The sequence below is a fragment of the Sciurus vulgaris genome (genome assembly GCF_902686455.1).
Source record: "Sciurus vulgaris genome assembly, chromosome: 2".
NCBI lineage: Eukaryota > Metazoa > Chordata > Mammalia > Rodentia > Sciuridae > Sciurus > Sciurus vulgaris.
This window is the reverse complement of record NC_136462.1, coordinates 96,250,918-96,278,589: the sequence shown is the minus strand read 5'-3', so window position 1 is coordinate 96,278,589 and position 27,672 is coordinate 96,250,918. Positions and strand designations below refer to the sequence as shown.

At 40.0% G+C, this 27,672-nt stretch overlaps 1 protein-coding gene across 11 annotated transcripts in view; it reads right to left on the bottom strand.

Annotated features, from left to right (window-relative positions):
* Positions 1-4,544: 4,544 nt before the first annotated feature.
* SEMA6D (semaphorin 6D) overlaps positions 4,545-27,672 on the bottom strand; it is a 55,173-nt gene continuing 32,045 nt past the window's right edge. For 2 of the 11 annotated variants that reach the window (XM_079126147.1, XM_079126144.1), the window contains exons 2-19: positions 16,844-17,006; positions 16,349-16,460; positions 15,730-15,790; positions 15,547-15,609; positions 15,343-15,444; positions 15,012-15,102; positions 14,451-14,570; positions 13,676-13,764; positions 12,742-12,959; positions 12,487-12,618; positions 11,998-12,153; positions 11,732-11,905; positions 10,814-10,954; positions 10,641-10,718; positions 10,142-10,242; positions 9,725-9,781; positions 8,087-8,254; positions 4,545-6,334 (exon numbers count right to left, since the gene is read on the bottom strand). In XM_079126147.1, coding sequence (XP_078982273.1) covers positions 5,046-6,334; positions 8,087-8,254; positions 9,725-9,781; positions 10,142-10,242; positions 10,641-10,718; positions 10,814-10,954; positions 11,732-11,905; positions 11,998-12,153; positions 12,487-12,618; positions 12,742-12,959; positions 13,676-13,764; positions 14,451-14,570; positions 15,012-15,102; positions 15,343-15,444; positions 15,547-15,609; positions 15,730-15,790; positions 16,349-16,460; positions 16,844-16,952 — 3,261 coding nt within the window. In that variant the 5' untranslated portion in view covers positions 16,953-17,006 and the 3' untranslated portion in view covers positions 4,545-5,045. The remainder of the gene's footprint in view (positions 6,335-8,086; positions 8,255-9,724; positions 9,782-10,141; positions 10,243-10,640; positions 10,719-10,813; positions 10,955-11,731; positions 11,906-11,997; positions 12,154-12,486; positions 12,619-12,741; positions 12,960-13,675; positions 13,765-14,450; positions 14,571-15,011; positions 15,103-15,342; positions 15,445-15,546; positions 15,610-15,729; positions 15,791-16,348; positions 16,461-16,843; positions 17,007-27,672) is intronic. The other 9 variants (XM_079126146.1, XM_079126148.1, XM_079126149.1 and 6 more) reach the window with 9 other exon arrangements.

Below are 27,672 nucleotides of genomic sequence, written 5' to 3'. Positions count from 1 at the left end.
TGTTTTTATACTTTCCTTCACCCAAACCCAGCATAAGAGTCTAAGATGCACTCAAGTGAATGTTCTAGAGATTTATCAACCTGTAATCAATACCTAATTTTAAAAAGAATTATATCAAAGGACAGGATTAGAAATATGCTGTTTTCCTTTAAATGTGAATTCTAGTTGATTCACAGTCTGAATGTTCAGGACATTACTTACCTCCCCCTTCATCCTTTTTCTTACATCCCCCAAGAATTAGATTGATTTTATTATAGGTCTTTGTTTATGGTATCACATATATTTGATAAAGAATGCAACACTGGCCGGGATTTAAGTGTTTAACATGTTATAAATGCAAAAAGGCTAAACATCAAATATAGACCCAAGCTAAATAGCTTAAAGTGCATTGTTTATCATGCCTTACTTTATTGCTAATCTCACATATATCGCACATCTAACAGGGAACAGGCCTCACACATCCATAAATAGCCTACAAACCAAGTGACTGAATGAGCAATATTTAAACATAGCATTCATAAAATAAGTAATAGAATTACAGAGTTGACAGAGACCATAGAACTGTTAGAGAAATGGATGTCAAAATCATCTTTTTTCAAAATGAGTGAACTCAAGTTCCAAGAGATGGAGCATCTTAGTCACTTGATGAGGGAAGTAAAGATTAGGCCCCAGCTACCCAGACATGGACTGAGAGCTGTCTTATTAATTTTTTTTTAAAATTTTTATGCAATGCCCAGGATGAAACCAAACTCAGGGCCTCCGGCATGCCAGGCAAACACTCTACCCATGAGCCCATCCCTATCCCCCAAGGGTTGCTTTGGATCTTTGTTCTTTGCCTTAGTCTGACAAGGATAAGGGGGTGGAGTGAGGAGAGGAAGAGAGAAAGTTGACCTCTCTGAGATGTCAGAAGGGTGAATCTTCCTGGTGCCAGGTCAGCATCTAGGCCATGACGTCACAGCATGGCCTGAGAGATACCCTTTCTTCCTGGCCTCTATCAGCATTTCAAGTCCTCCACCTGGTTTCAAAGGTGCCACCTCCTAGAGTAACCTATATGCCCAGCCAATGGGATTTCTGGAACCATAGCATGAGAGTCCTGTTCTGGTTAATTCATTTTACTTGTGCCTTTACACTCCAGTTTTGTTATGTGTTCCCTATGAAAAGCTCCAAGTTCTCTCATCCTACTGCTCTCAAATGGCATCTGAGCATTTATCATGAGGATTCAGAGATGTGATTTTAGGGGACTATAACTTTCCTAAAAAGGCAAATGAAAGTCATCTTTCAGTCCATAGCCTTTATTAAACTATCAAAGAATTTTTTTAAAAAACTAAGAACTTTTATGAAAAGAGGAAAGATGTACTTCTTAGAAGGAAAAAATAAATGGAACCCAGAAAAACTGGTATAATAGCTGCAGGTATAATAAGTGCCATTTTAATAGAAATGGGCAATGAAAAGGAAAGATAACAAAATACTGAAAAAGACTAGAAACAGGTTGAAGATACATTCCCTTGAATTCTCTCTTCCTTCACCCATTGGTCCAAACTCTTAAGAGTTAACAAATTGCATTTGCCCAAGACAGGGCCACCTTCTGCCCTCTTCTCCAGCATCACAGTGGGCTCAGGTCAGAGACAGACTTCTGGTGGTGGGTGGGGTTTGGGATGCTATGGCCACCACAGTGACAGGCTGCATTCCCTGCAGTAGTGCATGTAGCTATGAAAAGCAGCAATCGGGCCTTCCACCAATCTATTTCTCTCACAAAGTAATTCTTGCAAATTCGTCGTCATCTGTCTGGGCTATGGTATGCCATCATAAGAATGAAAAAGGACCTTGTGCCAGGGAACTGACATGAAAATGCAACGCTGCTAATTAGATGGCACCCTGGGAGAGAGAGAGCAAGACCCAAGACAGGAATATGGCAATGTCTCCTTTCAGCAAAACACTGCTGCGGCTCCTTGGGAAAACCTGGTCCTAGAAGTACAGCTGGGTTTTGGCCAGGAGAAGCAGATAAGACCCCAAAGGGCAGGGATCGCTGCAACCATCCTGGCGTCTCTCTTGGGAATGACTCCCACCCTCAACATCCACCAGGGGCAGTGACAGCCACCAGCCATCACCTTGCTGAGGGAGGAGCCACTGGATTCATATTTCCACCTTCCAAGTCAATATTTAGGGAATGTATCTTCTAATATATTCCATTCAACTACAACAATGAAATTGAGAAATTCCATGTACCCAAAAGCCCAGTTTGCCATTTATAATTTTAAACTAAAATTACATTTAAAATTTCACATAGGGATACAAATCATGAATTTTAAAAATGTCTGTTGAACCAGATGTATGAGCATGCGAGCCACTCGTGTGTGTCCTGCAGCGTTTGATGACTGATGCTGTGCTATATTTCATCTGGTTTTCTGAATTGTTTCTCTCTCTCTCTCATTTTTCAGAGGTTCTGGCCTTCAATATCAGCTTTCCAAGGGGAGAATGGTAGTGCAACTGTGACCAGGGAGCTAACACTCCAGATAGCAATATTTTGGTAGATTATAAAAGAAACTCTTACTGGTGTCGGCTGACTTAGAAAATATGATACATTTGAAACCTCTTCAATATCAAGAGGCAGGATATAATGATTTGTATATTTTATTTTGACTTTACATGCGGTGTTAAAAACCCAAAGTACATATTATTTACACATCCACAATACAAGTTTACAAGATATCTATACATGTTAAAGTACTCTATAAAACAGTATAGAGCCACTTCACTTTAGGGTTACTTTTTATGCCGTACCATTAAAAAAGATACAATCTGTGTTTACCTTTGCACAAATGGATAAAGCATTTAAAAATTAAATTAACAGGATAGAGACTAGATTCAATGTTAGAAATTCCAACATAAATACTGATAGAACTCACATTACAAACTACAAGGCAGCACAATGTTACAAAATGTTATCTGGGGGTCACACAGAGTTACCACGCTGGGATTAATATTGGTAAGGTAAATTCAAACACGTGTTTGTTGTTGGTGGACTGAGTAGTGTTTATCATTGGTTGGTTTAATTTATTATTAATCTGTAATATTTTAGTTGCAAAGCTGAAGTGTTTCAAGAACAGACATTTTAGCTTTTGAGCTTCCAGAGACCACAGGAAATCATGTTCTTTATAAAAACAATGTTCTCAAAGGAAAAGAATAACTGCATCAGTATTCTACATTCTGTATAAAAATGATCTGGTCGTCTGCATCCTATCCTCCCCCAAGTAACATCAGCGTGATCACATGAAATCAGTTGAACTTATTTGTCTGACTAGGTCAGGAGCCTTCCTCTGCCGCGTTCCTTTCTAGATTAGGTTCAATAAACAATTGGGTGGTGTGCAGCATATTAACTGAAATAGTCATTGGGGTTGCACATCATCAACTGTAAGTGGTTTCTGCCAAACTATGCACAAATGACTCTATATGGTTTCCGCAGGTGTCACATTCCCCGGGAAACCTCATTTGACTTCACATTATCACTGTTTCATCCTTAGGAAAGCAGGAGTGGAATGTTTATCATGGCAAAGGAGGTAATGCTGCTATTCGGATGGATTGTTTAACAATTAATTGTTCTAGGTTGCTTTTATGGTTTTTGAAAAGTCTTTTCAGGTGCTGGTTGGAAAACATTTACAACTGGCACTCAGTAAATGATGTGCTATATTGAAAACACTTGACATATTTTAGTACTTCTATCATTCTCATGAATAAGGCACAAAATGCACAGATTCAGGTAAACTCACACGTGGTATTTACAGTATATTGTCATTACCTGCATGACTTAGGAGAAAATTCTCACATAACACAACATAGACAACATGATTGCACCGCTGATGGGTCACACGACCCTTCCTGCTAAGCCAATTACAATATCCTCATATACCTTTCTTTTGTCCTTTAATTTTTTTAGTTTTCTTTTGCCTTGGGGGCAGGAGGAGGTAAAGGAGGAAACTTTTTACTATATGAAGTAACCAATCAAAATAAACCCTTCTTAGTGCATCCAAAGTTAAAGAGTGTGACTCAGGCTTCGATTCACAGTGGACGGGCAAATTTTACTACTGAATACTGGTAAATAAATCAAGGATGCCTCATAATATCTCTAGCTCCTTAAGGTGGCAAGACTGGAATAGAAGTTTTAATGAATAGCAGCACAAAATTACTTGGAACTCTTACATTCTGGCACTGGGTACCACATACATTAAATTCATCATTTTGACAGCCAAAGGAGTTTCGATTGTGTTCCTTTCTCAAAGCTGCACCCAATGGGCTGTGGGAAGAAGTTGTTGTCTCTCATTCAGTCATGCTCAATGTAAACAACTCCATAGCACAAAAAGACGCAATGGGCACCTAAACACATCCTAGTGGGTACAGAAGTCTCTCTCTCTTTCTCTGACTCTCTCTCTCTCACACACACACACACACACACACACACACACACACACACACTTGCAACACAGTTTGTTGGTGGCATGAAAAAAATGCCACACATGAAAAAATGCTACAGTTTGGGTCAAAGACTGAATTTTAGCAAACTGCTTGGTAACCTACAAGTTCATTTCTTTGAGACATTACCATCTTTTTTTTTTTTTTTTTTTTTTTTTGACATTTGTGCAAGAGGCAAGGTGAATGCATACATATTAAATGTTCACATTTAATGGGAAGACCACACACAAGGGCAGTCTAAATTGAACCCATTTTCAAGTATTTGTTCACAGATTCTTCTGAGTACTGTATCAGCTCTTGATACTGGTAGGGTAGCCCTTGGGAGCTACACATCGCTTTAGCTTCAAACAAAAGAAATGGAATGACCAGCACCTTCCTTTGCTTTTCAGGCCAATACACAGAAGTATCGCTGCCGCAGCTACATGTGGCAAGTTCTGATGTTGCCAAAGTGAGAGTCTCTTTGGCCACTTGGTTCTTTTAAAATACAAGCAAGTCTCTTGTCCTAAGGTACCCTTACAACATCATCCTCTCAACAACATGGACAGGATAAAACCACACAGGAATAGCACACTTGATGCCTAGTAAGTGTATTTATTCAGTGGTCTGACAGACGTGGTTTGAGGAACAAAGGAAGGCTTTGGTGGCACATCAGGTTTTAAGGACGGTGTCCTCTTTAGTCCCGTCCTGGGAAGGGTGCCATTACTGGTGTAGCTGCTCTGTCTGGAGAGGGAAGGCTGCAGATGAACACTCACGGGTGTCCCCTGAATATAGTCCACCTTCGCCCCCGTAGGGGTGGGCATGTATCCTCCACGGTTCATAGTAGGCTGTCTAGATAACAAAACACCATTTGGTGAGTTTAAGTTTTTAGGCATAGCAGATATAGAGTGCCTCTGGGAAGAATTTTTGTGATAACCCCTTTGTCTTTCCAGAGAAGTCATTGGGACCCCAGGAGTGGTGGGGACGTCCACTCGCTTGGTTGGACTATTCCTGGGGAGCGTTGAAGGAGGTGAATAGAGTGATGCTTCCCTGTTGGGGACCTTGGGTGGGACCTCAGACATAGGTCCCACAGGATCCAGCATTAGGGTCTGGTGGGCCATTTGGATGTCTCCCATGATGGCTTTGGGGTTACTGTTGGGGTCATTTAGATGTTTCAGGAGATCATTGAGGGTATTTCTGGAATCCACAGAACGCCGGTGATCTCTCTTACCTGATGACTTTGTAAGAGGGTGATCAATACTTTGAAGCTTCTTTTCAGCTTTATGAGCATTGGAGTTTGAGAAAGATGTATTGTAGTCATGGGTAGCATTTGGAAGAACAATGGCACTGGGGATGTGCCCATGACTTAGTGGGGAGTGGGGTGGAGGACTGGAAGGAAAAAATTGGGGGGTTTCTTTCCTTGAAGCTGCATGGCCATGAGCCTTGTCTGAATGGCTCTTCATGGCCTGCAGGGTCTTCTGGTGAAGCACAGGAGTGGACTCCGGTGTGGGGAGAGCAGCCAGCTCTGGAGGTTGGCCTCGATGGTCCATCACCATGGATTTTGTATCTCCACTGGGTGGCAGCTCTTTCCGACTGGTCAGCAGGTTGCTATAGAGTTTAGGAGAATCAATATTCTGTTGGTATTCCTTAACTGGGCTGTCAAAGAGACCATTCAGTTTGGCAAAACTTCCACTGGAGTCTGTGCATGACTGGGCGGATTCTGCATCTTTATGGATCTTTCTGTTCTTCCGGACAAACATGTCACGATAGCAGTATACTGCTACCCCTGCAATGAATGCCCCCAAAACAAAAGCAGCAAAGACACAGGTGATGAGGACGTTCATATGGACCATCTGGTTAGACTCTCCAGACTGGACTTCCCATCGCACACCTGCAACAGACACACAGGACAGGTTTGAATGAAGTGCTTTTAAAAACAACATTAAACAGCAAATGGCTTCCACTGAGCCAACACTACCTTCGACACTGTCCATGTGCTTAGCTTGGAGGGTCAAGTAGACTCCAAAATTCCACGTTACATATTTTTCTTTAATCATAATAGGAGCCCCAGAGCCATAAATGATTGCTGCAAATGCCAGGATTTAACTTTAACCTCCCATTGATCTATGTTTTTCTGTTCTTTCCCCTTCCAATCCCTCTTACATAGTTGTTAGAAATGTTAAGAATTTCTACCTTAAAAATAGAATTACAGGGTGTGTATTTTCTAAACAGCTAATTTTAATTCCACAAAATAATTTGTCTCATGATTTTCTCCTAATTCATAAATCAGGATTAAAGGCAGCTGCTGTGATTAGGGAAATGTATGAATTAGCATGAAGATATACTATGTTAAAATAATTATGGTAATACAATTATGTTAAATTAACTGGAATAAAAACACATAAATTGGTCACAACCTAAAGCATATGTATATATATACTTGATCATTGTTAGCTACAAATATAGACTTTCATGTTTACTTTTTTGTTAATTTTATCTTGGGGTGAAGTACTCTTGAATTACCTGCTATATAAGAAATTCAGACAGTGTAAGGAAATATATTATGTATTAGTTAAGTAATATCATTAAATTATCTGGAGGTATTTGAGAAATATTTAAATTACACCTAGAAGAAGAGCGAATTAGTTTTTAATTATTGTAATTTGTAATGCAACCACAGACATCTAACAGTCAATCAAAGAAATGTTAGTTCAAGAGGTATCCAAGTCTGTTACATGCTATACACACAGCTGTCCCAGAATAAGTAAGAGGGATTTTGAAGATTGTGTTGCTTTAGGTTAGTATTAAGGCCTTTGAACATCAGTTGTTTAAGTCAATGGTTAGGGTTATGGAATTCAGTGGCATTGTGAGAGACCAAGAAAGGAAAGCAGAAAGAAATGGCATTACTAAAGAAAACAAAGCAGAAAGAAGAATGATCATAAAATTGTTTACAATGAAAATATATAAAACCAAAATCAACAGAAGTAAATCATAAACGACAAAACAGTGCCATAAAAACTGATTGGAAACCTGATACCACAGTTTAGTAAGAACTAAGGAATAGATTTTTTTTTTTTTTTTCTGGAATAATATATCTAATAAGCAAATGCAATTGGCAGCTACTTTATAACTGCTACTGGTATGGACTGAAAGTGATAGTTATGGACAAGTGCTCTGTTATGCTTTATTGCTTGTGGCATCCAAGCAACCTGTCACTTCACATATCTTTTTTCATATTGCACTTTGGGTTGAAGCTATACAAGAGGCTGGGAAAGGCTCCTAGACAAAACATCTGACATCGGGATATTTGTAATTAGTGAGTTTTGTTTTTTGATGTTGCCAGGGCAAACCTCAGAATTCTCTGATATTCAGCAGCCTCTCAGCTTCCCCAGACAGAAATCACAGATTAGATTGTCTGAGTGGCTATTTCATGAGCCATGTCTTCAACAGCTTTCTGGCCCTTTCATCTTTTCAGGAATGCACTCAGATATAACCACAAAAGGCCAGAGTCCTATGGCCAATGGAGCTGGAGGGGCAGCAAGAACAGTTCTACTTAGGTCCACCCCATAAGGGCACCCTCCTTGGTGATGTTAGGAATCAGGTTTCCACACAGTTAGAGATGAGTTCCCTGGTAAGGCCTTACCCTTTGGGATACCCGATAAAGGATCAGTAAAATCAGAAGTGTTTGGGTCATCTTGAACTACAAATTTCCGGGAGCTCGTCAGTTTAGGTCTCCAGGTATCAATCACTTTGGGTGTAATTTCTGGGATACTTGCCACTGTGATAACAGAAGATGAAGATACCTCCATGTCTGTGGTGGCAAACAGATGTTCATTAACATGGGTAACTTCAGAAGGCTTTTCTGATTGGTTTGTTGCATTTTTAAAGTAAACTTTAAGTAAATGTAATGAGAAAACTTGTTCTAGGATTTTGTACAAACACACCTGAGGAGACTACACCAAATCCCTTTCTTTCAAGAGAAGACTAGAACCTCAAAATTAGCAATAAAGACATTTTAAGTAGATTTCAAAAGACACTGAGTCATTCCTACTGAAGTCTGTGTGGTATTGTGGTATTAATGCTGCCCATGGAAAAGCTAATAGAAATCCCAATGCAGATTATTTGCTATTTTCTCATTTTCTTGAGAGACAACATCATTTTCTGTGTGTGTGTGTGGTGTGTGTGCATGTGTTTTAAACAGTACTTTCCTAGATGGTTGGAAACTTTATTTCCTTTACTTGGGAAGCTACAATGTAATTTCATCACAAAATCACTGGTTAATTCCTAGTAAACACTTGATTTTGGACCTGATAAACCAGCTATGCCTGTGAGGTTGTTTTGCTTTTCCATTGCCTCCTGTCCATCTGTAGACTTCTCAACTGCACTGAGGGCCTCCTGTCCACAGTAAAGCACCATGTTCTTCAAAATGCCCATGGAATTTCTTCCAAAGAGTTAGCATCAACTCATGCAAAATCAATGGCATTTACAAGCAGAATAAGGATGTTCTCATACATAAGATCTGCTATCCTTTTCTCCCTCCTGAGAAATGAAACTGCAGAGTGTCCCAGAAGCAGCCACAGAACTCAGAATAACTTAACCTTTTAGCAGGACTATTATTGACTTCTACCAAGTAGATTTCCCCCAAAATGTAAGCCTATACTTTAAGGTTACAATGGAGACCCCAATTGGGAGTGGTGCCAGTTAAAGACGGAGGTTCCTAAACAGATAGACAGGGGGCATGGAGAGCCCATGGACATCTTAGTACATCAAAACCCAGCTGAAGCCTTTTTCACACCACTGACTCCATGACAGTCAAAGGATCCCAGGTTTCCCACAAAACATTCAAAAAAGGTCTTTAAAACTCATAAATACACATTTTTTGGGAAATGTGTATTTGTTTACTAGGTCATAGGGAAGGTGAGAAGGGGAAAATTATGAGATCCTGCCATCCATTAAACACAGATGGCCAGAGGGAACATTCATGATGCAAAGGTGAGAAAGAAGGAAGCTTGGGTGGGCGTGCGTGCAGCTGGAATGCAGTTCATGTCAACCCACTTGACTTTCTCAAGGGATGTGCCCTGTCAATGATGACTGTTAACATGCTACACGGGGGTGAAGTGCTGAGTGAGAAACAGTCTTCTGGTGCCGTCAGTGGGGTTATGAGTCAAAGCAGAAAAATGAAGGGCTGCCAAACTGCGCAAAAGGAGGGGAGAAGGGGCTGAAAATGCTGAACTGAAGGAAAGAAAAGGTTGTTAATTCAAAAAAATTAAAAAAAACTAACCAGATGTTGGACCGCCAAATATTTTGTAATCTGGTGTAGTTGAAGTAGGCAAAATTTCTAAAAGAATTAAAGGAACAAGTAATCAGTAAAAAGTAACCAAAAGAAAGCAAAAATTTATGAATTCCAATTAACTAAAAAAGTCAAAAGAAAAGGCTACAAACTAAAAGATTAACCTACTGGTTAGACTACCTTTCTCTAGATTTTTCTACAAAATTGTAAATGGTGAAGAAAAAAAAAAAAAAAAAAAAAGATTCTCTTCTAATGCATCCCCATGACCAAACGGCTCAGCTTTTGCGAAGTTCAAGTTAAATGCTAGGTGGTATGTGTCCCAAGTCATTTAAAAGGCTGATCGTAAAATAATGTTCACGTGCAAATGTCAAAAGAAGCGGCAGGAGGGAATGGAAGAGTCCATCTTACCATGGCAATCCCCTAGGTGGGCGGTGTTGCCGTATTCTATGTCTTGTTCATATCCTCCAGCGCTGTGGTTATGGAAAGCAAAGAAGTCTTCAGTTAGCAGCCTTCATAGGAACATAAGTGACAACCAGAGCAGAACCAAGAACACAGACGGATTAGTAAGAACAGGCAGAGACAACCATCCACATTTCAACATAGCTTGCTAAAATGGCTATTTCTGTTAAAATTTTAGGTGAATGTTACTAGACTAGAAACTTTTTTTTTTGTTGTTTCCCTTTTCCATAGTATTATTATGTCTACAATTTCCCATCCCTCTGATATTTCAGGTTTTCTTTTTTGTTTCCTTTTCCCATATCCAAAAAAAAAAAGGAACAAAACAATGACAACAACAACAGACAAACAAAGGAAGCAAAAAAGTAGTGTAACTGTAAGTTTTCTAAGATTTCCAGTTTTAGAGACCTGGAGGAGATAGTTCATAGTTAATATGACAGAGTGTACTTACAGCATCCCTGGGGTCACTCTCCCGCAGGCTCCCTGGCTTAACCAGCCACAGTACGGGTCACGAGATGCAATACAAGACCTGTATAAAACCAAGCAGATTGTGGCGTGGATTTTCTGGTCATCCAAGGTTTTGATACTGTAAGACTCTCCGTACCTAAAGAAACTCAAGCTTACTTTTTACATGATCCATATCGCTCGCAGCGGCTCAGGGGGATGCGGATAACACAGCTGGAGAATGCTACATACAATGCATGGTGGTCTTTATCCAGCTGTAATGAGATGACCTTTTTGTCTTCTTCATTCTCAGCATTGCACCTATTTTATGAGATACATTTTGAAGTCATGGGTTTAGTTAGTCAAAAACTACACAAAGCCTACAAGGCAAGTGTGGTTTGGTTTTGCGATGCCTGAGAATTGGGGAATCCTAAGGAATACTTTTGATAACAAACCAGGCAAGTACACAGTTTGGGAATTAATAATTATGTGATTCATCTGCTATGTCTGTGCATGGATGATTAAGTTTCAGGCTGGACATGGGTTTGTGAAGATTGCTTTCCTGTTACCATGGTCAAATGGAATTACATACGTGAAGGACATGTTAGACCTTAAAGAATTCAAAGGATAATGATTCATGAATTTAAATCTTTCCATGCAACATGGCTCCTTTGCTTCATGTCATGTTTGTTTTAATTTTTCAAATAATCTCTTATATTTCACTGGTTGGAAGAATATGCAAAACTATAAATATATTCCGTGCATGTGTATGCTTACAACCAACTGTCTGCCACGTGTAGCATCCTGAAATATATCTGCAAGGTAAGAGGGGTACTGCTAAAATGTTCTCATTTTCCATAGGTGAAAAACAGGAGTGAATTATTTTTAAACTCATCAACTATTCATCCTTCTTGCCCTAGTGAGCTCAGGAAAAAACAAAACAAAAATCCAGGATTTATTTCAGTGAGAAAAAAAAAAAAAAGCCACTAATATGCCAAACCACCACTAATTCAGAGGACTGAAAGGAAATGACTAGATGAAATACATGCAGGAAATTTTTGAGTAGGGCTGAAGAGCGTTCTCGTAAAATATACGTACTTTGCATGGTTGTAAGCTTCAATTTCTTCCAGTAATACGCTGTCATTCAAAGAGAAGGGACTGGTCTTTGCCAAAACTTTAAGTACCACACCGGCTTCAGAGCCAATGAAGATGACTGTGTAGTTCTGGTGGGGCCCTGCAGAACGGTCCACCGCGATGGCTGTCAATCTGTACCTGTAAGAGAAGGCACAGAAGTCAGAGCTGGATGCCAACAGCAAGGCAACGGGCGAGATGCCAATGGACCACTGTTGCCCATGCAGTCTCACCTGACCCGAGTCTTTGTGAACCAGGGCTCATCAGCAATAGGTGGAACGGCAGAGTCCATCAGGGGGTGGGATTTGATGAAGGACAGGGTCTCATCCGGAAAATCAATGGAGGTTTTGTAAGCTTCCGCAAGGCCATGTTTTGCACAACAGCCAGGCCTGAAAGGAAAACAGTATTCATTTATCATCACCCCACCCCAATTATATCTGAAGAGTAAGTGCACTTTCTGAAAGAAGAGGTCAAGAAAAGAAGGAAAGTCAGCAAAACCAGAGAAGCAATGCTATTGCCCTGAATACAATGGGTTCTCCACATTCACACTCTTGGTGTGGCATGCTCCAGGTTTACTGACTTTGTCAGACAGTTGCATAAGAGCCCCTTTCTGGTGTGGCAGGTTAGCCCAGCTGCTCTCTGAGGATGGATGGATGGATGGAGGCTACCAAGGTCCACAGGGTTTTGTTCAAGGCAAAACCCTTTTCAACATTTTTCTTTACCTTGGTTTTGGAACTTTGTCTTCGGGGACTGCTGTCCAAACAGAATCTGGTGTTTTCTGTTCTTTGAATCGTCCTTTGAATACTTTTTCAATGTCATCCATGCTAAATGCACAGACTGCCGAACCAGGAATGCTAAAAGAGAGAGAGAGAGAGAGAGAGAGAAACCATCAAGAAGAGGCTGGTGACAATGGGCCCATGCTTGGTTCCAACAAGCAAGCTCAGAATATCTTTTGAAGTGCCAGGGATCTGTCTTACCTGTTGAGCTGAGTGGTAAACACCCCGACCACAGTGGGGATGCCATTGATTTGTATTATGTCTGTAATAGACTGCAGAACATCAAAGTAGAAAAACGAATCTCCAGGGACAGAACAGTTAAGCCGAGCCTTCAGAAATGAAGTCCAGTGTTTCTCCAGGACCCGCTGGGAGCCACCCATGTCGTTTTTACATATGCGGGCCACACGGGAATAGACAGCCTGCCCGGGGACAAAAGTAAAGCAAGGGAGTTATGAGCAAGGAAGAGCAAGGGAAAGCAAAATGCTGCTACTTCAGGGAGGGGCAGAAAATGTTAACAATACCTAGTTCAAAAGAATCTAGCAGCCTTCTCTCTAGGGGTCTGTATGGTAAGAATGTAAACAAGATTTACCTGAGAGAAAAAAGGGCCAATTTCCTATTCTGCCAAAAATGCTCCCCAGACCTGAGCTCTGTCTGCTGGCTGAATGAAAATCATTACCACACTTTGTAACTTTGCTTCTCATATTGTTAATGAAATGTGGCATAGAAGGGACCGCAGTGCTTTGAGATCACATGGGCTCTTCACTGAAACACTCTAAATTGAATAGGAGCCTCTACTTCCCATCCTGCCTTTTGACACTGAAAAAAGTCTGCACTATCAATGGATTATGAGAGTCAAAGGAGCCTCCATAGCTCAAAGATACCTGTAGAACATTCTCTATGGTGACAGAAAAGAAATGAAAACGTCTCAAGGCCCAAGGCTGCTGTTCCCACTCTGGCCATCGTTCAGGTGTTTTCTAGCAATTATTCTCAGAATAAGCAATCCATCTCTGAACTTGGCCTTACATGCATTACACTGAGTGCTGGAACACACACTAAGAGAGTATCCATAACTACCAAAGTGGTCTCAATTCCATGCAGTATAAGTCTATAATACAAATCAAGTACATATACTTGCCTTGCCTAAATTATTATGCTCTACAGCAATTTCTCGAAAGAAGAAATAAACATAGTTTCCATATTCTATGGCATGAAGAAAGTGTGGCTCTGAAAGAAAAATTGAAAACAAACTGGTTCCTAAATGATAATTCAATTAGCACACGCCCCCGACTGCTAGTTATGACTGACAGATGTTGCCTAGTCACATTCAAGAGAGTGATTTTGAGGAGTTCCAATATGGGTGTGTTCAAGCTTCAGGGAGCTCATCGTCTTTAAAGTCAGCTAATGGACTGTAAAAAGGTCTGCAGGGAACTGAACCTCGGCAAAGGTCTTTGTTTCAACAGATATATTCATTAACCTATTTAACTAGGGAAGAGAGCCTCTTATACTGAGAATAAAAAAAAAAGAAAAATTTCAACTTCTAGAATCTAAAGAACAAAATGACTGCAGATATGTACTAATCAACTAACTTTCCAAGATAGGTAAATAGGAGTGAGCCTGTAGTATTCTGTGCATTTAGAGTTAGACAAATCAGTATATGAAGACAAGATGGGTCTCATTTTGTTTTGTTTTGAGGTCACCTTTGGATAAAGGGCTGGATAAACTTATTCTCCTGACATGCCTACTAGTCTCCTCCATCCTCACCTAGGCTCTCATTCACCAAAGCAGGTGCCCTTGTTCTACATGAACAATATAAAGTCATGCACTGAGCTTCCTGATGGCCTTGGCTGCTCTTCCCACTTGAGTCTTCCCACTCTCCTTAGTGACCCCATGACATTACTCTTCAAAGGTACCTTTTATCCATTTGGAATCATATTTTATTGTGCGAAGAGCAGATCCATCGCCCATGCTTCGATAAATAACAGCATCGCTGGCCAAGAAGTCAGCCACTGTGGCAGAATATAGCTTCCCATCTGAAACCGAAGTTGTAATTTGGTAAAATAACCATAATTATCCTGCAGTGTGTCAGCCTACCTAGGGTGCTGTACCCTCTGCAGTGCTTTCACCTTGTTACGGTTATCTTCACAACAAACCTGCACCTGATGCTCACAAGCAACCTTTAACTGGTTGGCCCATGGCATTACTTAATTTTACAGATTAGGGATCTTAACATCAAAAGCTCAGCAACTTATTCAGGGTCGCTGGCTTAGTTAACAATAGAGCCACGTGTTCAGAATACCTGTGTGCCAAAACATCCTTGCTTTTAATTTTCCCTTTTTAAAAAATTTGTTCATAGATTTCAGACTTTGAAATGCCAGTGTCAATGTGTCTATGAGCTTTTTTTCTTCCTTTAAATTCTCTTTGTACCTTCTATGACATTGATCATTTATATTCATTACACTAAAAGTTCTTACCAGCAAAGAGGGCAACATTGGTTTGTCTGGCATCAAATGGGCATCTTGCCAGGCCACTAATTTCTTCTCCATCATACTCTAAGGTATTCAACTACAAAAGAAAAATAAATAGCTAGTGTCACATCTGTTCAATGTACCTGTTTGAAAGCAATATTGCTTTATTTTGCATTGAAATTCTATTTGAAGAATTCTGTTTTTATTCTTTTCTAGCATTAGCGATAAAACAAATTACTGAGTTATAGCAGACAAGATCCAATTCTAATAGCATACAGGTGAAGGAAAAAAAAAAAACCATGGATCAAAAGAAGCACATCATATAAAATATACTTACCCTATAGTACCTACACATAGGATTGAATGCATTGGTACCACAAACAAAAACCATCTCATCATTTCTTGGAACAAATACTTTGATAAAGTTGTGGCATTCATCCTAAGAAAATGTAATAATTAACGTTAGACATTTCATATGCTGACATTGTGGTATCAAGCCTACAAAAAGACTGAATGTAGCAGGCCTTGTCTGTTAACTCACTTTATGTTTGCCTTTCATAGCACAGTTCTCTCGATCCTGTTGTCTTGACCGCCATGTCAGTTTCTGTATTAATCAAGCAAAATAGAAGTTCAGTGTTTAAGTGGGATCATTTTTTGGCAGGGAGGGGGGCATTATTCAAATTCTGAGAGAAGGAAAATAAATTTGCCATCTACAGTTGCTCACCTTGCTTGGTATTACTTCTGTTTTGGGGATTTCATTTAAGTTTACTGTATAAACTTGATCCCTGTTGGAAAGAAGGCAATAAGTCATATCATGTGAATGTATAAAAATGTTAAGCTGCTTCTTATTTTATTTTTACAGATCTGCCTTTATTATGTTTTGGAGATCATCTGGATTTTCTCTGCCTCAAACAAAGTCAACAAAGAGTACTTTTTCATTAGTGAGATGCTTTTATATATCAGTGTAGTCAAGGAGCTAAGAAAGCTCTTCTCTCTAGGCATGGGTCAAACTGCTACTTGATATTAGCATAGACATATTTCTAATATTTGCTTGAATAATTCTAAGTTAAAAAAGAATAAAGAAAGATTTTTTTCCCCTACTACTTTAGGAAAAAAGAATGGTGAGTGATTTCTTGATGGCAGTAATAAAATAGCACTGCTGAAGGCTTCAGCACTGTATTTTGTTCCTGGTACACAACACTGACTCTTCTCGGTGAATATTTTTGGCTACTTGCAATTCTTGATCACAATCACATATTAGTTTTTCATGAACTAGACACATTAATGCAAGCACCACAAGAGAAAAGAATTTTAATCTAATAAACCAACGAGAGGAAAATTACCTGCCAGCAATATAAAGTGTGTCTCGAATTTTCAACATCAGCTGAAAGTCCAGCCTGTGCTGCGATTCATTGCCTGAAGGGCGTCCTCTAAAAACCGGATATTGCCTTGAATCTGCAAGTAAAAATGGGCCAAATCATCAGTCAGGATTATGGAGCTGAAGAATCAATAAACAGCATTGATTAGCTGTATATACTAGTTGTAGAAGGGTTTTAACTAAATTCCTCTCTTAAGGTCTTGAATATAAATGAATAAAAGACGATGAATGTCAGCAAATGGCTTTTCTCTTTTTACTGAAAATATACAACCTATATATATGGATTGCTGCAGAAAAGTATCCCAAAGTGTCCCATTGTCTCCAAACACTAGGAAATGATTACAGATAAATTAATACGCAAAACATTTTAAAGACAAAAATCTCTCTGAAAATGGATATGCCTGGAAAATGAAAAAGAAAAAAATTCTTCCTAGAAAAGGAGCTGCTCTGGATGACTTACAGTGATAGTCGACAGTATTGAGGGGCTCGTCGTCTTCAGGAAAGCTGACAGCCCTCAACTGAGGAATCATCAGGAGCAGCATGTGGACACAAAGCAGGAAGAACCTCATGGTGGGCCACGAGGAAGTCAGAGCAGCCCCTCCTCAGAAATCCCACTTAGCTACCTGGAAAACAGAAGCAGTTTGGAAAGATCTCTATGCTCTCACGAGACTGTTTTCTCATTTGTAGTCAGATCTATTTTCACCCCCAATTCCTTCCAAGGCTCCCCTCCCATCAGGAATACTGGTGGTGGTGGATCAGGTATCTCCAAAAACAAAGGCAAAAGATGGCAGAGTGCCAGGCTTGGTTAAAGCATCTGGTGAGCATATTGCTACTTTAGGCAAATTGACCAGAATTTCTGAGGTAACTATGTATGTCATCACAGCAGAAATCACTAGAAACACAAACAGAAATGCTGGCTCCTGACCTGGCAAGGAGATGCCATAGTTGGGATCAGAATTTTAATTAAACTCCAATCTGGACCCCTTCTTCCAGTCCTGAAATATATCCAACACAGCTTGTCTTTGTGTCCTGTAAAATGCCCAAGCTGCCTCAAAAATATCCAGAGAGCTAAGACCCTGTCATTCCTCATTGGCACTTGGCTTAAGGTATTGCTGAGTTCCCAGCATTACCAAGCATTTGCCTAAACTCTTAAGTAGAGAAGCTCCTGAAGCTTAGTAAGACCAACATGGACACAATGCCATGAGTGACCTTGAATCAGGGTGAAAGGGAAAGAAATGAAATGATTTCATGACAGCCAATCAAGCAAAGGAAGGAGGGATGGAGCAGCACAGCTGACACCCGGCCACTAGGGACATGTACAGTTTTACATAAAACCATTTGGACACAAACCAATACCCTAAGTACGCCTGCCCCCTTAGCTTTATTGAACTTGAGAGCTGGAGGGGGCCTTAGGGACCATCTAGTACAACCCCCTCATTTTTCAGATGAGAAAACTAAGGGCTGGGAAAATGAAGGGACTCTGAATTGCATGGAGCTAGTCAGGACAGGACTCAAATCAGCAGAAGCCCCCAGCCAGATTCTTTTCTCCAGACTACGTGGAGAAAATAAATGATGGGATTTTTTCCTTTAAAAATACAGCATTACAATAAGACTTTGTGGGGGGGCATGGATATATTCATCATCTTTATTGCAGTGATGTTTCACAGGTGGTTAAATTACACATTAAATATGTACAGTTTATTGTATATCAATACCTCAATACAGCTATAAAAGCAGAGCATTAAATTGTATAATAATTGCAGTAAAAATTTAAAAGATCTTTAAGTGTTATCAACTTATTACTTATTAAAAAAATAAATTAGGGCCCTACAAGCCCGTGGGAAGGGCATTTCTGTGAAACTGTAAGTGCTCCATTTTGCCACAATACTATGACTTCAGCAACCAAAATTGTCACTTCCAGCTACTGTACTGAGCAGTAAAACATTTACCTTTATCCTCAATCCCAATGTCTAAGCACTTTTAAGGTAAGCATAAAGAACCACTTCAAATTCTGTGTGATCCAGTTACTCAACAAAATACTGCTTGTTTTACCTAGTTAATGTCAAATACACAGATGTGTGCATATGAATGCTATGCAATATTTCTGTAATTAAAATAAAAACCAAGTATATGTGAGTTTTACAATCCTAGTTTTGCAAGGAGAGAATAATCCTATAGTAAAAGTTTCCTTAATGGATGGTTAAGCCAGCAGCAAATTAGTATTTAAAATGCCTTGCAAAGTCATGGTGGAATGGAACCTATGGCAGCATCATTTTTTACTCAGGCTGAAAAAAAAGCGAGGCTTTTGAAATCATCTGGCGTGGCCTTGGATGGAACTCCACCTGTTGTTGGTTAACTGACATGGGAAAGATTCTTCAATCTCTCACAGCATCAGTTTCCTTATCTATAAAACGTGGAAAAATAACACCTCTTCTCTTCAGGATGAAAAGGAACAAAATTCCTGCCACATAGCAAATTCTGGGCAAAGTAATACTTACATACAACCAGTTCGACATTAAGAGTTTGAACAAGATTTGGGAAAAAGGTATCTTAAAATGTTAAGGTGATTTGTCCTCCCTCCTTTTTCCCCCCATGAATGAATAGCTATTCTAAAAATGTTTACCACATTCACCTATTTATCAATCCTAGAAGATGAAGTTTAAAAAAAAAAAAATGACCACAATTCTACAATCCAAATTCAATAGCTTTGGTTCTTTTCTTGGGATGGGAGGGGGACTGAACTCAGGAGCACTCTACTACTGAGTTACAGTTCCAGCCTTTTTTATTTTTTTATTTTGAGACAGGAGCTTGCAAAGCTTCCAAGACTGGCCTCAAACTCGGAATCCTCCTGTCTCAGCCTCCTGAGTTGCTGAGATTACAGGCATGCGCCACTGCACCCAGCTGGTTCTCATCTTTTTGCCATATGCACATGTTTTCAATTGTTATGACAACATCAGCTTTTTCCATCTCCTACATCTCCAGAAGCAGCATTTCCCTGTCATGCTTTTCCAAGGTGTTTTACCACTTATGAAGGCTCTAAAAAGTTGAAGCATAAAATAAAATGACAAAATGTTGCCCTAAGAAGTAGATTCTGCTATGGCACCAATTCCAAATTTCATCTCTAGGTGGAAAGTCATTGGATCCTTCGGCTGGGTTTCAGGAAAAAGAAACAGCTATTTTTCCTAAAGAAATGTGGAAATGTCTGTATGAAAACAACAAAATAGTTCTTTGAATCTTCCTCCTCCGTGGCAGGTAACTGAATGGCTCACATCAGGTAGGCAGGGACTCCAGGTCCCAGAGAGCAGGTCTCTCAGCTGTGACCCAGCACTGACGCTGAGTTGGACTCCCTGCTGACTCACTGGCAAGTACAGAGCTGCAGGCTGAGCTATCATTTCCTGTAACTCATTCATTTGACATTGCAGAAAGCACTTTCTCCCCACACCCCACCTCCTGCCAACCTAACCCTCCAAAAATAAAGCGTGCCACTAACTGTTTCCTGTCCCTACATAAAGCTTTATTTAAAAAAATATTTACAGATTTGCTGTAGAAGTTATAAATGGAAATATTTAATGTTCTACATATATTTAAGTAAGGCTAGGTGGGTACGGAAAGAATCTGGAAATACGTGAGAAAAAAAATGTCCCAAGAAGGAGAATTTTATGCAAGCGAATCCTTCAGACTACTTAGTTCTCACTATTTAAGGAAGAGCTCTGGGATGTCAGGACTCAGCAAAATCAGAAAACTGGTTTCGTTGAATGAGGGTAAGCCCAGAGGCAAGACAAAGTATTAGACAAGAATATGGTCCCTGAGGTTAGAAAAGTCCGAGTTCAAACTTGTTTGTATCATTTACTTCCTGGCTCTCTACCTTATTTACGCTGACTTACTGTAGGACTCAGTTTCCTCAAGTGTAAAATGAGAGTAATTATCTTTACCACCTCATCAGATCTTCTTAGGATTAAATAAGATAATCTATATAAAGCATCTAACACAGAACCTGGTTCATAGTAATTCTCTAGGAAAGTTCAGTAAATGTTATGACTATAATTGTTAACATCTCATTGGACAAAAAGGGTTTTAAAAAGCAATTTTCACTTGTTTATCTTATACAGTTATTTGCAAGTTTATTTGTGTCATCCTAGCAATGACAGGGGTTTTCCTAGAGGATAAGACATTGCTTCTTAAATATAGATGCCTGCTAAAAGAAGGAGGGACTCACTGTCCTCTTGTGTAAACTGATATTAAAGATCATATCTCTATCAGGTTATTCCTTTTTAGTCAGAGAGCAGGGGTACCCAAGTAAGCACATTTTGTCAATTTTTTTTGGCATTACGTTCTCTCACAAATTCCTGATGTTGAACTCCAAATATAATAAGGAAAGTTCTTAAAAGGAATTCTGAGCAGCCAAGACAACTTGTGTTTGAGTGGTATGATCCTTAAGAGATGGAGGTACAAGGAACGGAGCTCCACCTCAGCACTTGATTTTACCTTATGGGGTTTACTCATTCTTAAGGTCTATACAAATGAGACTATAGCTATAAAGGAGAGGCAATTTTTTGGAGTCTTGAATTTAGGAAAAACTACAAGCAAATATCTCAAGGTTTTCCGAAAAGCTACCCTAGGAGAGAAGAAAAACATGAGGGGAGGCAGTGAGGACCAAGCTTTACAAGAATTCCACCCTAATCTCCAACAATCTAAATTCCAAGTTGGATGTGTATAATCTCTCAATCTATGGCTTGCCAGAAATGATAAGGTGAACCTTCTCTAGAGAAAGATAACATCATCCAGTTTTTTTTTTTTACATGCAATGTTTAATATTTATTCCAACACTAAGAGAAAAAAGGAAGAGAAAACAGAACTAGATCCAAAGATAACCCAGATATTAGAATTATCAGACATATGTTTAAAAAAATAACTGTGCTTATTTTATCAAAGAATAAAGATAACTAGAATACACTAAGAACCAAATGGAAACTATGACTAAAAACACAATAACTAAAACTTCCTAATCCATGTGTTCAGCAACATATTGGTCTTAGCTGAAGAGAAGATTAATGAACTGGAAAATTAGTTGATAGAAATATCACACTAAAACAAAAGCCTGGAAAAAAAAAAAAAACAAACAAATCACAAAATAAGAGATATACATGATCTTGTGGAAATATCTAACACTGGAGTCCCTGAGAGTGAAGAGACAAAAATAAATAGGAACAATATTTAACAAGATTAATAGCTGCATTCTTTAAAAAAATTGACAAAGGTTCACAAGTCACATATTCAAGAAACTCCAAGAACTTCTAAATACCAAGAAAATCACTTAGAAACATCATAATCAGCCAGGTGTGGTGGTGCTTGCCTATAATCCCAGTGACTCAGAGGCTGAGGCAGGAGTATCACAAGTTCAAGGCCAGCCTCAGCAACTTAGCAAGACCTGTCTCAAAATAAAAAGTAAAAAGGACTGCGGATATGGCTCGGTAGATAATCATACCTGGGTTCAATACCCCTTACCAAGGAAAAAAAAGAAAGAAAGAAAGTAATATTACAATCATCAAAATGGTGACAACAATTATAAATTTTTAAAATGTTAAAAGCTAAAAGATTTAATACCTTCAGAAAAGCAAGAATCATCCTGATAGTTGACTTATCAGTAGAAACAATGGAAAGCAGTAGACCATAGAATACAATTTTTAAAATGTTGAAAGAAAATAAATTTCTAGTCTAGAATTTTATAACCAGTGAAAATAATTTTAAAAAGGAAAAAACAAAAATTAGGATGTTTTAGACAAATAAAAACTTATAGATTTGTTGTTAGAAGATCTAAACCAAAAAAGAGTTCTTTAGGCAGAATTTATATGGGAGATTAATGCAACTTCTTTTTTTGTGGCCAAATTTGAAATTAATAACTCCCACTTAAAGAAACTGGCATACAGTCTCTGGCCCTCTGAAAGCTATATTAGTTCAAAGGAAATGAGATTGCAAAAAGGGAGTAGATCTACTTTATCCCTAGCCCAGAGAACCCAGAGATCACAGGGTGATTTTAAAGCTCTCTCCAGGATCTCTTTTGGAAACGCTGCTTTTTCAAAGATTCATATTGCACTCACCTCAGGATCTGAAAGTGGAGTTGGTTCCCTTTGGTTTCCTAGTGAATCTGGGGCTTCTGTGATCTTACAAAAAGTCTTTGCTTACTTGAGGTTCTTCCCCTCCTCTCTTTTATCTGGTAACTTTCCATGCTTCCTCTAGCTTTCCAAAGATTTTTAGAAGTCCCAGGCATGGTTTTACTCTGGGAGGTCACCTCAAAAATCATAAGGTCAAGTATTGCATGCTCTGATGCTAATCTGCTGACATTCCAGCTTGCTTGCTCTGAGGTTACATGACCAAGTTTACCTCCCGATAATTTAATTTTTGTTGTATCTGGAAAACGAACAAGGTGCAGACAGACCAGGGAGTAAATGGGCAGATGAATGTGGTATGAAGGGGTAACAAGGAAAGGGAGTGCAGTGATGGGGGTCAGCTGCCAGCAGTGTCTGGATGAGGATGTCTGATACATAAAATATGAAATTCTTTGTAAATCTGTATGTCATCCTTGCACACAGGCCATGCTAATCTTCTCTGTATCACTCCAATTTCAGTGTAGGTGCATTGCTCCTCTTCTCAAACCTTAACATTTTTTCTTAGATGTAATAGTCAGTGGTCAAACATTTTCACAATTCTTGCTTATGCTCCAGACTCTCTCATCCTCCATCTGCCTGTCAGATTTTCTTATAAAGTCTCTGCCTTGGATGAACTCAGCCATTCACATCTGCATCTCCTCCAGAGCACTGAGTGCTGGTGAAGACAACCACACTGTGAGACAATGTGGTAGTAATATAACAGGATTCTTGATCACCAATTACAAATAGCACCATAAAACTCCATGAAAGTCCTATGTTTCTCTACTGAATCTATCCAGGACCATAGGTGCTTTCTGTTCACACTTTTTTCATGGGCAGATACTGGGGATTGAACTTAGGGTCTCACTTATGCTGGGCAAGCACTCTACCTCTGAGCTATTCCCCCAGCCCTTTTTATTTTTGAGACAGGGTCTCACTAAGTTGCTGAGGCTGTCCTTGAATTTGCTAATCCTCCTGCCTCAGCCTCCCAAGTAGCTGGGATTGCAGGCATGGGCTGCCATGTTGGCCTGCTTTCTCTCCACACAATTTTCTCTCCTGCCCCATAGGCACTGCACATAGAAAATAAAAGCCATAAGACAAGAAATTCCTCAGTCTCCTTTTCTTCCCATTTCAAAATACATCTACTGTTTGTATGTTCTTTAAACCCCAACCTCTTCAATCTTTTCTTGAATAGAAAGATGTTAATTATATTTTTGTCTCTTGTAATCGATTGAAAACTGTCCATTAGCATTTGTGTATGCCTCTCTCATGTCAAAAAAAAAGGAAAATGCTCCCAAGACCCCAGGTCCTACAGCAACTGTCTCCCTTTTTCTTTCATCCACAGACATTGAATGTTACTCTCACTGGCATTGTTTCCTCACCTCCCACTCATTCTTCCACTTCCTGTATGCTGGCTTCTCTCTAAACAATGCCTCTGTAAGACACTGATGACCTCTAGATGTCCAAATGCGGTGGATACTTCCCAGTTCTAGTTCATTTGATTGTAGTGTAGCTTTAAACACAGCTGATGGTAGTTTTTCAAAAACTTGCTACCCCTTAGATCACATTTGTCCGACCTTTTACTCTCTGGTCTGTCTGTGCCTTGTTTGTCTCCCATTCATTTTCTAGATACAAGAAGCATTAAATTGTCATAAGGTAACCTGGTCATGTAATCTCAGGGGCCTCTAACAGTTTTATATTGTTCCCAGTATAAAGCCCTAATCTTTTGAATGTGACCTTTAAGGCTTTTCATGTTCTGATTCCTGCCTCTCTCTCCAGTCCTATCCTGAGCATCTGTCCTTCCTTACTTGTGCTTCTACCACCCTGGCTCCATTTTTGGTTCTGGAATATTTCACTGACTACCAGCAGGCCTGGGTCCTGCTTGCCCTGTGGATGGACCTCCTTGACTTCCTTGGCCTCATTAGTCCTCTTGGGTTTTTTTGTTTGTTTTTGTTTTCTTGTTTTTTCGTTCCAGGAATTCAACCCAGGGGCATTTAATCACATCCTCAGTCCATTTTATTTATTTATTTATTTAGAGACAGGGTCTAAGTTACTCAGGGCCCTTGCTAAGTTTCTGAGACTGACTTTGAACTTGTGCCTCTTGATTTACCTCCAGAACCACTGGGATTACAGGCATGCCCCACCCTGCCTGGCAGTCCTCCTATTTTCAGAACACTGGGAATTTCTTCTCAGTTCCTTGGGACAAATATGTTTCATAATTGTCAATGCCTGAGACAACTATACAAGAACTAGGAGTCAAAGGATAAACAAAAGAACTAATCATGTGTCCTGCATCACACAGTTCTGCAGAAGCTCTCAGGGCAAGATTAGCATTTTGGACTCCTGTCTAACTTAGTTTTATATAAAACTATTAAACAAACAAGACAGGGAAGCAAACCCCAGGAAAATGGGCATCACAAGTCCTACTCTTTACCACCATTGACTCTATGCTGGGAATGCTGTGCACTAAAGGGAGGAGAGGCGTGAACCTGGAGTGGCGGCATAGCAGCACAGGTACCCTGGAGTCTGTAAGATTCTAGGGGCACTGTCCACATTGGAGTTATAAGAATGATGGCCCTGGAATTATAGGAATTATAATGATGGCCCTGGAATTACAGGAATTATAATGATGGCCCTGGAATTACAGGAATTATAATCCCCACATGACAGAAGGAAAAGGAGCCAGGGGCTTGGAAGATTGCAAGACAACAAAGAAAAGCAGGTTAATTGATAGGCTTTTAAAAAATATTTTGTTTTAGTTGTAGATAGATACCTTTATTTTATTTTCATGTGGTGCTGAGGATCGAACTCAAGGTCTCACGCATACAAGGAGAGTGCTCTACCACTGAGTCACAATCCCAGTCTCTAATTGATAGGCTTTTAACAGAGGGTTGTTACTGAAGGTCAATTACAAAAAAGAGGCCTCGGTTTATACAGCATCCATTTAAGTGTTTAGATTCCCAGCATTGTGTTCTGGGTGGGACTTTGGATTTTAATCAGTGATCAACATCAATATATATTCAGAATAGTCTGAACACAAGGCTTATAGCATAACCTTTGGAGTACAAGAAGGCAGTGTACACTGAAATGTAAGGTCTTTCACCCTCCACATGTGGTGAGAAGATGGGACTAGATATATTCAGATTCCAAATGACACCTCAGTAGACCTGGGGCAGAGTCCTCTGGGCTCTTCTGAAAAGTGTGGGTAGCAACTTGCATTTGAGCTCACCAAGGGACTCTTGGCTGATGGGGTGTCTTGGGGGGTATCAGCTCTTGCACTGAAGGAATCTCTATTGCTACCCCACCCAGTCCTCTCCTGTACACAGGCTTGGGAACCAGGTATCATGAAGGAATGAACATAACTTCCCTTCTCAGGCCAGGAAAAGAAGACTGAAAGGTCCTTGACTGAGACCTTTCCTCCCTCTGGGAACTTGGGTGCCCAGGTTAGAAGAAGCTCCCAGCACGGTTATGTTAGTGACACTTTATAATTAACCATCTGAAACTCTGCCCCCTGGCATGTTGAGGAAATGACAAAGCAGATCTCTGACTCACCTTCCTCACAGCTGCAGCCCTGCTGACACAGCAGAATCTGTGAGGACATGTCTTCTCAAGGAGCAGAGACCAGCCACTGTGGAGGACTGGAGACTCAGTACCATGAAGAACAAAGCAGGGACCCTTCTTCTCCCACTGACACAGGCACCCACCCAGAGATCTGGGGTGACAGGTTTGCTGTGTAACCACAGACAAGTCACTTCACTTCTCTGGCTGGAGTTTATTTATGCAATAAATAACTAAAGGCAAGAGATAAATTAAAAGTGGAGGGACCCATTTTTCTCTAAAACTATGATCTCCTGAGGACTGGAGGAAAGGTTCCTACTCCACCTTAGTGTTATAGTTTAGATTTTGAATGTCCTCCAAAGGCTTATGTGTTGAAGGTTTGGTCCCCAGCTGGTAGCACTATTGGGAGGTGGTGGAAACTTAGAAGGTGGGGCTTAATTGGAGGAAGTAGGCCCGTGGGGACCTATCATTGTCCCCAGTTCCTTCTTCTCTCTCTCTCCTTCCCAGACACCATGAGATGAGCACTTATGCTCCACCACGTGCTCCCCACCATGACATTCTGTCTTGCCAAAGTTCCAAAGCAATGGGTCAAAGTGACCATGACCTGAAACCTCTGAAACTAAATAAATAAGCCAAAATAAATCTTTCCTCCTTTATGCTGATTTTCTCAGATATTTTGTCACTGCAGCAAAAAGTTGACCTACCATACTCAGATTATCCTGATGTGATCCCTACTGTTCTTTTCCCTCAGTGTATAAACATCCAAGTGGCTCTCCTCATAAACAGCATTTCCCCTGTCCCTGAGGCTGCCTTCCATCATCTCCCTTTCTTCCACCTGCCAGTCAGGCTTCTTTGAAGAAAAATCTAAGCCCATTGTTTCCATTTTCTCACTTTTCACTATATTTTAAACTCACTTCAGCCTAACTTAGCTCCTACCCATCTACCACCTAGTGGCCGAATCCAAGGTAGTCCTCATTTTGAAATCTTCCTTCATCTCTTTGAAGCATTTAGTCAAGCTGGTCACTCTATCAGATCTTGACATCCATCTCTGGCTTCCCAATTTCTCCAGCTTCCTAGCTACTTCTTTTTCAGCAACCTTCCCCAAATCATCCAATGCATTCACTCCTTAGGTGTGGTTTTTCATGGTTCCAGCCTGGGTTCCTGAGGATTCACTCCCATTATACCTACCTTCTTCACGACCAACAATTATTGGAATCCCAAATTTACATGCCCAGCATAAACCATGTTCCTTGGCTCCAATATCCAACTATCCAACTTTCTGCTAGATGCAATTTTAATCTGATTATTCTAAAACTGAACTTAAGATACTTTGCCTTGACTTCTCCACCTGCTAATTTCCCGTCAGAGCACACACTTGGAATTCTGATTCAAATCTAGGCACTGTCACTTATTAGCCACAGTAATCTTGGACAGGTTACTTAACTCCTCAAAGTCTCAAATTTTCCTGTCTAAAATGAGGATACTATATAGCATTAATATTATGATGGCTGGGTGAGGTGGTGCATATTGGTAATCCCAGTGATCTGGGAGGCTGAGACAGGAGGATTGAAAGTTCTAGGGCAGC